The sequence below is a fragment of the Ambystoma mexicanum genome, chromosome 3q (assembly GCF_040938575.1).
Source record: "Ambystoma mexicanum isolate Mex_15411 chromosome 3q, UKY_AmexF1_1, whole genome shotgun sequence".
Taxonomy (NCBI): Eukaryota; Metazoa; Chordata; class Amphibia; order Caudata; family Ambystomatidae; genus Ambystoma; species Ambystoma mexicanum.
Genome location: NC_090926.1, coordinates 691,664,639 through 691,677,576, shown reverse-complemented (window position 1 = coordinate 691,677,576; position 12,938 = coordinate 691,664,639). Strand labels below are relative to the sequence as shown.

At 48.0% G+C, this 12,938-nt stretch overlaps 1 protein-coding gene across 1 annotated transcript in view; it reads right to left on the bottom strand.

Annotated features, from left to right (window-relative positions):
- CYBC1 (cytochrome b-245 chaperone 1) overlaps positions 1-12,938 on the bottom strand; it is a 281,444-nt gene that overhangs the window by 94,354 nt on the left and 174,152 nt on the right. The window contains exon 3 of the mRNA XM_069654604.1: positions 143-184. Coding sequence (XP_069510705.1) covers positions 143-184 — 42 coding nt within the window. The remainder of the gene's footprint in view (positions 1-142; positions 185-12,938) is intronic.

The window sequence follows — 12,938 nt, the reverse complement described above, 5'->3', positions numbered from 1 at the left end:
TCCATTGCTTTAGGGAAATCTGTTGTACAGATCAACTTCTCTCGGATACCAATTACTTCCAAAATCTAGAATTGAGCCCCATTGAAGCATGTGTGGGGCGAAACATGGGATGTTATGTGGTGGCAGGAGGCGAATTCCTCACCTGAGCTGTAGACTGCAGCAGCAAGACCAATCGAGGCGATCCCTGTAACAAGAAAGCAGTAATTAATAGGACTTTAGAAATTGCAGGGCTCACATCTTCTAAACGAGTGGCAGTCTCAACATAGCACCATGGTCTGAAATTGAAGAGAGCTCGGAGCTATTTAGCTTCCGCTTGTAGCCTAGAAGAGTCTTGTTAGCTTGACACCAACAGCTACCACGAGCTACTTTTGGTTTCCCAGGCCAACTGATGCTGAACAAACACACTTATGTGAATTTAACATCCAAGTTTGGAACAATCCATTAATATAGCTTTATATAGACCTGCAGCAAGGGCCGTTCGCTCGGGCCATTAACTTGATCTTAAGGGCCCATAACACCCGGTACGGCCCTCGCTGCAGGTCTATAAAGCTATTAGAACACCCTCACTGTTTAATTAAAGTTGAATAAATGAAACATGTTTAACTGAAGTACACAAAATTGCAAAATGGTAAATAAATGTTGCAGACATATTTTGTACTTCAATTAAACATGTTTTTTTTAATAGGGTGGTGGAAGGTGCTAGGGTGGGATGAGTATGGTTCTAAAGTGGATTCAGGTGTGGGTATGCTTGCCCCCGTTCCAATTAATTTTACTTCAGGTGTGCTCCCCACACCCCACTACACAAATGTTAGGCAGTACCTACTCCACACAAATATGTAATTAAATAAACTTCTACAAGCTCAACATGGACATACATTCACTTAACAGCCAATTCATTTACTTAACTTTCTGTGCACATTTCCCCCCCATTGACATTTTTAGGCTCCACTGGACATTCATCAGTGCCTGCAACAAATCCTCTCATTTCCTTAGTACATATAAAGTTCTCCATGCGTTCCCTCAGGTCAGCCTCATTTCAATTTGAAACGCAGGCAAACTGTTTTCTTTTCATTTCCTTTCATCATTTCAGGTCCGTGAGCCTGACACTTGGAAAGCGTTCCCATTGCTTTCCTTGCTTTCATACACTTCTGTGCTCCCACATGCACACGCTGCTCTGGGAACGTGTATTTTGGAATGGAACGTTAACTCTTTCCGTTCCGGAATACACATGCCAAGCAACACGTCCACTTTTCTAAGCTTTCCCGCCCGCCGACAGCTTCGTTGCAGCCAAAACTACGGGCTGTGATCAATCTGTGGGCTATACCAGTGCGTATGCCCGCAGATTGACCAATCAGCGTCCTAAAAACACCACTAGGGTGTTCTAATAAACATTAGGACACATCTATAGAGCATTTAAAGCATAAAGAATGGACAAAATCAGGTTTTCATTTTATGTGGAAGTTAGATTTGTGGAATGCAATGCACTCGGCTCCTTGTCCCCCAGTGGTAGCTCCTGCTCACTGGTTAATGCTAGATACCCAGGAGCTGCTTTTAGCTCCTGCTTATCCAATCTTAATTTCGATCCCTTTAGCACCAGAATTCTACTCTTATAACGCTAACAGCTACAACCTTGTAAGCTTCAAAACACCCAAAAATAACAGTTTATTTTCAGGCAAATAAGGTGATGTAACTAATTATCATCCAGCACCAATGAATCCCGAATTAGTGTACCACTAATCTCTTTCACGTGCAGATAACAATGTAACAGCTAGCTGGTTCTCATTGCAAAACAGACAGTTTATTCACAAATCATATTTTTCAATAGCACATTTGTAATACATACACAATACTTCAATAATCTCAAGAACACTGTCCCTCTAACCCTTGGGAATGTGATGTGCCCTGAGGTAGGCTGGATCGTGACAAAGGAATTTTGATCCACAGAGCCGAGACTATAGTTGGCAATTGCTATATGTATTACAAATCTGAATTAAGTATGTTTTGCAATGAGAACCACATAGCTGTTACATTATCTGCACAGGAAAGAGATTAGTGGTACACTAACTAGAATTCATCGGTGCCAGGTGATTATTTTTCTGATGCTTGTATCTGCTTATATTCACATGCTGTGCATAGGCCGACATCTAGTGGAAGCTGCGGAGTATTACAGTTGTTATTTTCGAAACTCGAAAAGGGACGTCGACAGAGCGTGCCAGTAATACTATCCCTAGTGTGACATCCACTGTACCCATGGTCCTTCATGCGTAGAGGTCCCTCAGATTGTTATTTTTCTGACATGAGGTAGCATGAAGTGTAGCACGAGTACAGTTGTATCCAAGCAGATACGAATCACACAAGCTCATAAGCATCCATGTGCCTTCTCTGCGAGGGGAGGGAGGGTGGACACATGTGAATCTAAGCAGATACAAGCATCAGAAATACGATTACAATGAATAACGTATCCCTTCGGAGGCTTGTGGAATCTGCTTAGATCACAAGCTGTGCATAGATTAGCAAGCAGTGTTAGGAGAAGGTGGTGGGATGTGAGAAGGTTCATGTGCGAAGAGATGTCTTGGAACCGCTTGTCCCACCTGTGTATCTGTCTTGGAATGAGCGTCAATGCAGTAATGTTGAGTGAAAGTATGTACTGAGCTCCATGGAGCTGCTTTGCAAATGCTGTCCCGAGGGACATTTGAAATGAAAGCCACAGTGGCTCCTGTGCTCCTTGTGGAGTGAGCTCCGGGCATAAAAGGCATTGGCCCTCATTACCAGTCCGGCGTTAACCGAGGCAGTAAAACCGCCTGGTTAAGGCCGGACTCGTATTACCATTCCGCCTCCGTGATTCCCAGAATTACCGGGGCATTACAACCCCGGTTTTCCGGGAATCACAGAGGCGGAATGGTGTAAATCCCCATTCCCATTGAGTCCTATGGGACTCGATGGAAATGGGGATCATGGAAACACCGGCAGCATCTCGTAATGCTGCCGGTGTTTCCTCTTCCGTCTGCATGCGGGAGGTGTTAAACCCGCCAGGTCTGAAATGCAGTATCCTTCTCTGCCTGGTGCTATGGAGACAAACAGTTGGTCTGTTTTTCTTAGCTGTCCGGTTTTGTTTACATAGTAAAGGACTGCCCTCCACGCATCTAGTGTGTGGAATTTTACCTCAGCTGAGCTGGTGGTTGTCAGGGCTAGGGCAGGTGTAGGGGCATTGGGAGTGATGGTTGCCCCTGTGGTGGGTACTGGTGGGAGGCGGGAGGCCATGAGCCATCCGCCAAGATATTCCAGGCGTGTTCTCCATCCCTTCTGCAGGGCCGTGGTCCAGGGATGGAGAACAGCCCGGAAACTAGATGTCCCAGCAGGCCATGTGCAGCACGAGTCTGCTGGGGAAAAGACTGCCACGCCCCCAGCCACGGCCGCACAAACGCGATTGTGCGAGCAGGGCCCGAAGAGCGCTGCTCGCAATCCAGACCGGCACAGAAAAAAGATGTGCTTTTGCTGAGCTCCTGGTGGCACACCTACGCAGGGCACCAGCCCGCCTGCAGACACACACCCGCCCTGCGTACACTCTCAGATAAGTACAGCTTATAGCTATACGCACGCAGCTGTTTTTACTGCATAGAAGGGACCCGCTCTCTCTGGGAACGGGACTATGAATTACCCATAGCAACGAACAAGACGAAAAGCGAACGCATGGTGCTCCTTCATTAACCCTGCATGGGACACTCGCCTAATAGTCTCTGCATGTACTTTTGGGGGCATTTATGTTGCATGCAATCCTGTGCCGTGATCGTGAAGCACGGACCGACTGAACGCTTGGATGCTAACCCATTAGGGAACGTGCTCTTGAACAAGGCTGGGAGACGGCGCACTGGCCAATCAACACGAGAAGGCCAGCACACAGAAGTCACGCAGAAACAAAGCTAAGTGTTTTATGGGTTTCTTTTGTTAAGGGGCACGCCCTTGCATGGGGTAATGTGAGGATCCTGCTCCTACTGCATGATGTTAATGCAGAGCCCACGCCTTATATGATATAATGTGGGGTCTATGTCTATGCCTTACATGATTTAATGTGGGGTAAGGTCTAGGGCCACTTCTTTTGACCAAGGGGTTGTGTGCAGGCTGGCACACGCGTTGGTGCAGAACAAAGTATTTAGTATTCTGGTTAGGGGCTCCAGTACAAAAGCCCCCGTTTTTCCCTTGGCATACTGTGTGACAGTTGAGTGTGCAGGAGTGTGAGGGCGGTGATCTCCACATTCAGGAGCAAGAGCCGAGGAACATGTTTCCCGAATTATCCCCTACCCATCCACAACACCTCCATAACCCTCTTTCCGGTGATCCTAAAAAAAAAATAACCTTCCCATCCACTCATCAGACCCTAACCCTCTTCCCCAAAGGGTTGCGGTGGCCTGTGGTTGTATTATCCCAGGTGCTAAGACCCAACGGGGAGGCAGTCGTTTGTGCTTCCTCTGCACCAGGAAGAACAGAAGATCTGAGAGTGATTCTGAAAGAAAGCCGGTAGCTCAATAGACTGGTTTACATGAAATTTAGAGATTAAATTAGGCGAGACCCGAGGGTGTGTATGTATAATCAGCTCGTCTTTATGTATGATATAGAAAGGATCCTGCACTGACAAAGCTTGTATTTCACTAACCCTTCTAATGGAAGTAATAGCCAGCAAGAAGGCAGTCTTGTAAGTAAGGTGTTTAAGACTTGACTTGTGCATCGGCTCGAAAGGAGGTCCCATGAGCTTAGCAAGTAGAACATGAGATCCCATCCCGGTGGAGGGTTAGAAATGGGAGGTTGAAGTCTCTTTACTCCCTCCATAAAAGCCTTTATGACAGGCAACTTTCAGCATGAGACCTTGTTGTGGGAGGTCATATATGCTGACAAGGCCGCCAGGTGGACTTTTAAGGAGTTGAATACTAACCCAGAGTCTAGCAAGTGGAGTAAATAAGTTAGAATGTGAGATGGAGAACATTCTATGGGGTTCATTTGTTTAGACTGGCACCAATTTACAAATCTCCTCCACTTGCCAAAATAACAGTGCCTAGTGTTAGGTTTTCTTGCTTCCTTCAAGATATCCATACATCTGTGCGGTAGATTAAGATGTCCGAACTCTGACTTCAGGAGCCATGCTGCCAAGTTCATCGAGTTAGGTTAAGGGTGCACCGTTAGTCCTCTGTGCTGAGTGAGTAGGTTGTACGTGCACGGGAGCTTGATGGGAGTCGCACATCGCCAGTTTGCACTGATGTGGATACCATGGTTGTCTTGCCCACATAGGAGAAACTAGGATAAGTGTTGCCTGTTCCTTGTGGATCTTGTTCACCACCTTCCTCATGAGAGGCGTTGGGGGGGGTGTGTGGGTGTAAGCAAATTTCCCTGACCAGTTCATCCATAGGGCAATCCCCTTGGAGCCTGGCTGGGGGAACCTGGACGCGAAGTCTGGGCCAAAGCGCTTTTTTCGCTTGTAGCAAAGAAGTCTATTGTGGGGAAACCCCATTGAGAGAAGGGGTGTTCTACGACCCCTGCGTGTAGTGGCCACTCATGCTCTTCTGGTAGGGGATCTCTGCTCAATGAGTCTGCCAGAGAGTTGAGTTCCCCTGGAAAGTGCTCGACGATACGTATATCTTCCGTTTGAGTACTCATTTCCAAATTTGTTGCACAAGCTTGGACAGATTTGGAGAACACGTGTCCCCCCCATTTGTTGATGTAAAACATTGCTGTAGAGCCGTTTGTCAGGACTTGCACATATTGGTTTGCTAGGTGAAACTCGAATGCCTGCAGGGCTTTGAATACTGCCAGTAGTTCTAGCACATTGATGTGGTTCTGTGCTGCCACACGAGACCACAGACCCTGAGCTGTGTGGTGAAGGTAATGTGCCCCCCACCCCACAATAGAGGCGTCTGTCGTGACAATCGCCTGTACTTCCAGATCGTAGAAGGGTTTCCCCTTTAACAGATTCTCTCTTGTCCACCAGCGAAGATGTTGTACTAGTCTTGGCGAAACGACCACTAGATTGTCCAACTGATCACTTGCCTGAGACTACTGTTTCGCCAACCACTCCTGCATGGGTCACAGGAGCACGTGACGTACCAGGTAAATGCATGATGCCATCATGCCTAGCAAACGTATAGCTTTGTGCACCCTTGTCTGGCGGCCGGCCTGATCATGCTGTATTTGTAATAACAGGTTTTGGATTCTTTCATCTGACGGAAAGACCAACCCCTCTTGTGTGTGTTTATAACAGCTCCTAGGAACTGTTTGGTTTTGCTTGGCACTAGGCTTGATTTTTTTCTCGTTGATGGAGAAGCCCAGTTGAAAGAGAAGGTTGATAGTTCTTTGAATATTTTGCCTGCAAATTAGGGGAGACTCCCCTGTAATCAGCCAGTTGTCCAGGTAAGGGTACACTGGGATTGCATCCCTGCGGAGGTGTGCTGCCACCACCACCAGTACCTTCATGAATACCCTTGGAGCAGATGTTATTCCCGAAAGGGCAGCACCTTTAAGTGGTAGTGCTGGTTTGCCATTTTGAAAACGCAAGAATCTTCTGGGTGCTGGGAACATTGAAATATGAAAATAGGCATCTTTCATATCCAGTGTTGCCATGTAATCCCCCCTTTTTTAGTAGAGGGATTACCTCTTGTAGCGTCATGCAGAACTTTTGTGGCTTGATATATTTGTTTGCAGGGCGCAAATCTAAAACTGGGCGCATTGTTAGATCTTCTTTGGTACAAGGAAGTATGTTGAATAAATACCCTTGTTTACATGGTTGGCCGCGCCGATTTCGATGGGGTCCTTTAGGAGAAGCGTGTCGATTTCCTCGCGGAGGATGCGCTGGTCTTATTTGGAGTGTGTCTTCTTTGGAGTGGGTCTTTTGGCGTGGGGGGTGGTTCCGGGGTCGCTCTAGGAGCTTTATACAATATCCGCCCGCTACAGTGGACAGCACCCATCTGTGTGAGGCCATTCCCTCCCAGGCTTTGGTGAAGTTGGAAATGCACCCTCCTACTGGAGAGGCATGGGAGGGCACCTGAAGCGGGATGTCACCGTTTCTCAGGTGGGGTACCACCTCTGAAGGAGGAACCCCTTCCCAGACTGCAAGACTTGCGCGGTCCTCTCTGGAAATTGAGAGGCTTGGCCTTGATTATTTCCCCACGCTGTTCCCGGACTTTGGTTGTAGTTGGAACCCTCTGGGAAAATTGTCCACTTGAGCGACGAAAATGTATGTTTCCCCTTTGGCCAGGAGGGTTATTGATCAATTGTCCCAATGATTATTCTTCTTTGGCTGTCTTCAAGGCGTACTCGATGGCCTTGCCAAAGAGAACATTGGGCTCGACAGGCATGTTAATGAGAGTAGCCCGAGTCTCTGGCTTAAAACCGGATTGGCGTAACCATGCGTGACGCTTAATAATGGTTCCCTCACATATGATTTTGCCGGCGTTGTCTGCGGCGTCAAGACTTGTTTTCAGCAAGCAGCTGGAAACTGCCCTTCCTTCCTTCTGAAGTCACTAGTGCTAATTGAGACTTCAGGTGCTCCGTGGCCGAGTAGAATGAAGCCGAGACCTCATCCCATGACAGTTGAAACTGGCTAATAGAATAGAGCTATTAGCTATTCTGTTTTGGAAAGCCACAGAAGAGGCAAACTTTCTGCCCATAGTGTTTATCCTCTTACTTTCCTTGTTTGGAGGATCCTCGGAGGAGACTAGGGGAGTGCCTGCCCGTTTCCTTATCCTTGTCACGACGAGGGAGTCAGGCTTTAGTTGACCCCTGATGTACAGCGGGTCAGATGGAGCAGGCTTGAAAAGTTTCTCTATGCATGATTTCACCGCTCGCGTCTGATTTGGTGTCTCTAGCGAAGGTTGTACTCACTGGACAGACTTTAGCAGGGGAATAAATTGAGACAAAGCCTTTTTATCTCCCAAGATTTCATCCTCAAAATCTTTGTCCTGCGGACCTTCTTTAGTAGATATTTGGAAGTGCTCTGCTGCTTTCATGAGTACTTCATTTAAAAGAGGCAGATTATCCATGGGTGAGTCTACCACAGGGGCGGCGGGGGGATCATTATACACTGGGGAGTCGATACTGAATATGACTGTATCTGGGTCACCCTCATCGTCCTCAGTATCTCCATAATAAGGGTTTGCAGCCTCCTGACTATATAGATCCTCATGATCAGAGTCCTGGTCATATAGATCAATGACAGTGAGATCTTGCACTGGCTCACTCGGGCGAGACCTTTTAGCAGGGGATTGAACAGGGTTTACTGACCCAGAGGCCGCTGTTATGGGAGGGGTGGCGTGAAAACTTGCAAAGTAGTTAGGATCTTTTTCATAAAAAATTGCCATGAAAGACATTCTACTCATGACCCTATCTATGTCTTCAGATGACCATTGGGCAGAACTAGGACAAACACTTTGAGGTGGGAGACCCATATCTTCTGGAGTGGGTGGGAGTATAATAGAAGGCTAAGCCTTTTTCTTTAAGGTGGAAGATAAGGAATCCTGTACCTGAGGTTCCTTCCTTCCTTACTGATTTTTCTCTATGAGGGGTCTTAGAAGAACAATTTTAGACTCCTTAGATTTAGAAAGGCCTGCTGGGACGTGCTTTCCTATTAGATGGGCTAGTCCCGATTGTATGGGCTGTTTTACCGACGTAGGGTGTCGAATCTCGGCTATGGGCTGCTCCGAAGTATCGTCATCTGATCACGATCTTCGGGAATATCCTTATCCACGACGTCTGATCTGTCTTTCAACAGTCGGGATTTGTCATGTGGCAATCTCGATCTGGAGTGCCCAGAGGACAAAGAATCAGCAGACTTTCCCTAAACGTCATGCAATGCTGTTTGCCCGAAACGTGTGTCAAGTCTCGGCGGTGGGTTGTATGTTTGGTGTGGGGAGTAATGTCAGCGCTTCTGCCGCCCAGTGTTGTCCCCGTAACAGAGCCTCCGGCCTGCCTGCCTGCACTGGGAAACCTGAGTAACCCTGTTGCCTTTGCCGTCGGATTCTGGCACCCTCCACTTCCATGGCATCAAGCTTCCTGGCATAGTGGGCCCAGCGTTTAGTTCATCGGTCCTTCAAAGTCTTGGGCTTGAAGAGTCTGTACATTCAACAAGAACTGACAGCGTGGTCTCGCGGGAGACATGAGTTACACACAAGGTGTTCGACCCATGGTAATTTTTTATTGCACTTTAGGGCAAAATGTAAAGGGGGGTCCTGTCCATAACTAAATGGTACAGCAGCTAGGCGAACGTAGTGTACTGAAAGGGGTATATACATTCTAAAATGACCTCCCCCCCTCTCTCCCTACTGTGTGGGCCGAAAGCCTGTAGCGGCCTTCCAAGGCCGAAACGGATCCGTCACGGGATGTGTAGTGTACCCAAAATCCTTCAAGCGTCGAGGTCCCTCCGATTGTATTTTTTCTTATGTCTTCTGATGCTTGTGAATCTGCTTAGAATCACATGCTGTGCACAGACTAGCGAGCAGTACCCAGAGTTGGAGGAGGGAGGTGAGAAGGAACAGTAGTGAAGAGATGTCTTAATGCTGCTTGTCCCACCTGTGAATCAGAACTAGGAGTGAGTATCTAGGCAGTAGTGTATTGTAAAGGTGCGTGCAGAACTCCAGGTTGCCGCTTTGCAAATGGACTCAAGAGGAACATTTGCAATGAATGCCATGGAAGCCCCAACACCAGAGTAGAGTATGCTCTGGGCTTGAAGGGCAGATCTCTCTTGGCAAGAGTGTAACAGAGTGTGATGCAATTGACAATCCACTTGGAGATGGCTGATTTAGAGACAGGGTCCCCTTCTCTACCAGCTGCCACAGACACAAAAAACTGGACATTCTTTCTTAGTGGTCTAGTATTTTCCAGATAATCTGACAGCCCTGTGCACATTTAGTGTGTGGAGGCTTCTTTCTGTCACGTTAGTGAGTTCTGGAAGAAGGTGGGCAGTTCTACTGATTGGTTCACATGGAACTTTGAACTGAATTTGGGAGCAAACCGTGTGGGAGTGCGCAGAACCACCTTGTCCTTATGGATAGTGACAAATGGGTCTAGAACTGAAAGGGCCTGAACTTCGCTAACTCTTCTTATAGAAGTGACTGCTTTAAGGCTATCCATATGCATCGGCTCAAAGGGGATCCCATGAGTCTAGTTAGTACCACATTTAGGTCCCATCCGGGAGCTGGGCTTGAAATGGGGGAGTTAAGTCTTTTAACCCCTTCCATGAAATCTTTAATCACTGGGATCTTCCACAACACCCTTTGCTGGGATGTCGTATAGGCTGAAAGTGCAGCTAAGTGATCTTTCAGGGAATTAAAAACTAGACCCGAGTCTAGAAGATGAGTCCGGTATAGTACAATACGAGTAGGAGAGCAGTCTATGGGATTGATGCTCTTGGAATTGCACCAGATGACAAAGTGTTTCCACTTATTGGAGTAGCAATGTCTGGCGTTAAGCTTTCTTGCTTCTCGGAGGTGCCCGAACGCTATGATCTCAAGAGCCAGGCTGCTAAATTGAGAGTCTGGGGGCATGGATGAAGTGTTTCCCCCTTGTCTTGTGATAGCATGAGATTGATATCTCCATCGGATGAGAGAACCAGGGCTGGCGGTCCCACGCCAGGGCCACCAGTATCATGGTGACTGGTTCCTGGTGCATCTTGTACACTATCTTGTTGAGTATGGAAGTCGGGGGGGGGGGGGGGGGGAAATCGTAAACAAATTTCCCTGACCATGTCATCCAGAGACTGTTTCCCTTGGAGCAGCGGTTCTGAGGGTACATGGAGGCGTAATCTTGGCATTGTGAGTTCTCCAGAGTTGCGAACAAGTCAATCTCTGGGAAGTCGCATTCTGCAAAAACATTGGAGACAATGTCTTTGAGTCGCCATTCGGACTCTGGGTAGAGGGAAGCCTCTGCTGAGCACATCTGCCAGAAGATTTAGTGCCCCTGGAACGTGTTGAGACAGGAGGAACATCTTGTGTTCGAGAGCCCACTTCCAAATGTTCTAGGACAGTTTGGATAGCCCTGGAGAGTGTGTGCCTCCCTGCTTGTTCAGGTACTACATGGCCGTGGTGCTGTCCGTGAGGACAGTACAGCCTTTCCCTGCAACAGGGGCTTTCAACACCGCTAACAGCTCCAACAGGTTTATGTGGTTGGATGCTACTGCTGGGGACCAAACGCTGTGCGTCGTCTGCTGCAGGAGGTGAGCCCTCCACCCAGTGAGGGATGCGTCCGTAGTGAGTGGCTTCTACAGCGGGATTGGTGAAGGTGTTCCCCTGCAAGAGGTTTTCCCCTCGACCACCACTGCGTCCCATTGTCCCTAGCCGGACATCACTGGCTGTTCAGCCACTCTTGCATGGGGCGCATGCGCAAACATGTGAGGAACTGATAAATGCAGGATGCCATGATTCCCAACAGCTGCATGGCTTTGCGTACCGTTACCTCTCGACTGGCTACATAATGAGGGATCTGAAACCGCATGTTTTAAACCCTCTCATTGGAAGGGGAGAGGAGGTAGTATTTCGCCTGTATTAGGGCCCCAAGAAACTGCTGGACTTGGCTGGGGTCTAGACTGGACTTGTTCTCATTTATGGAGAATCCTAGACTGAAGAGTAGGTTGATCGTCCGTTGGGTGTTGGACAGGCATGTTCTATAAGAGGTAAGGATATACTGGGATAGATTGCCTGCGCAGGTGAGCTGCTGCAACTGCGAGCACCTTTGTAAATACCCTTGGTGCTGAGGTTATGCTGAAGGGAAGGACCTGGAACTGATGGGGTTTGTTCTCCATGATGAACCTCAGGTATTTTCTGTGTGCTGGCAGCATTGACATATGAAAGTATGCATCTTTCATGTCCAATGTTGCCATGTAATCCCCCTGTTTAAGTAGAGGAATTACCGCTTACAGTGTGGTCATACGAAACTTTTGTGGTTTGACAAACTTGTTCGCTGGGCGCAAGTCTAGCACAGGGCGCATGGCGAGATCATTTGTGGGTATAAGGAAGTACACTGAGTAAATACCCTTGTTTACCTGTAGAACAGGGACAACTTTGATTGCGCCTTTTTCCTGCAGAATCTTGGCTCTTGCAGCAGGATCTGCAGGTGTGCTGGTGTAAGGCACCTGGACTTTGGTAGTCTGAATCGAGGTGGCTGGCTGAACTCGATACAGTAACTGTAGGTGACGGTCTTGAGCACCCACTGGTCTGTGGTAATCCCTTCCCATGCGAGTAAAAAAACGTTAAGCGCCCCCCCCGACCGGGGAGGCATGGGAGGGGACCCAGATCTAAGAGACATTTTTGAGTGGAGGCCAGGGAGCCTCTAGGGGTGGCATTATGAGCTCTTCCCCCTGCCACGACGCGGTCCTCTAGGCGGATACTGGTTTGAGGCAGTGGACCCCTGTCCTGAAGACCATGTGTTGCCTGTGCCATATTGGTTGTGTGGGGACCGTGAGTCGGATTGTCCATGAAAGAAGAAGCGAGAACTCCCACCTTGCTGTTGAAAAGGCCTTTCAATTATCTGGTTTAAAGATTTCAAAGTCCATTGTTCTTTTTTTGCAGTATCTAGCGCCTCATCGACAACTTTACCAAACCGGTTAGCTTCTTCCACCGGTTTGTTGATGAGAGACGCTTGCGTTTCTGGCTTGAACCCCGAGTTCTTTAACCAAGCATGTCTTTTTAAAAGTGTACCTTGGGCCAGAGTCCTCCCTGCTGTCTCCTCAGCACCTAGGGTGTTCCTGTCATGCATGCTGGACATTTTACCTCTGGATCTGGTACTCCGTCTGTACGCAGACTGGGTTATGCTCATAGAACTGCTAGACCGTTTTATTCGAGATGGAGGTTGTTTGATGTATTACCAGGAAAACGACGTCTGCATTATTCACGGCGTTGAATTCACGTGATTTAGGTTAGTCACGTGTTTTACGGCAGAACGTTCATAAGCAGTGTGGATACGTG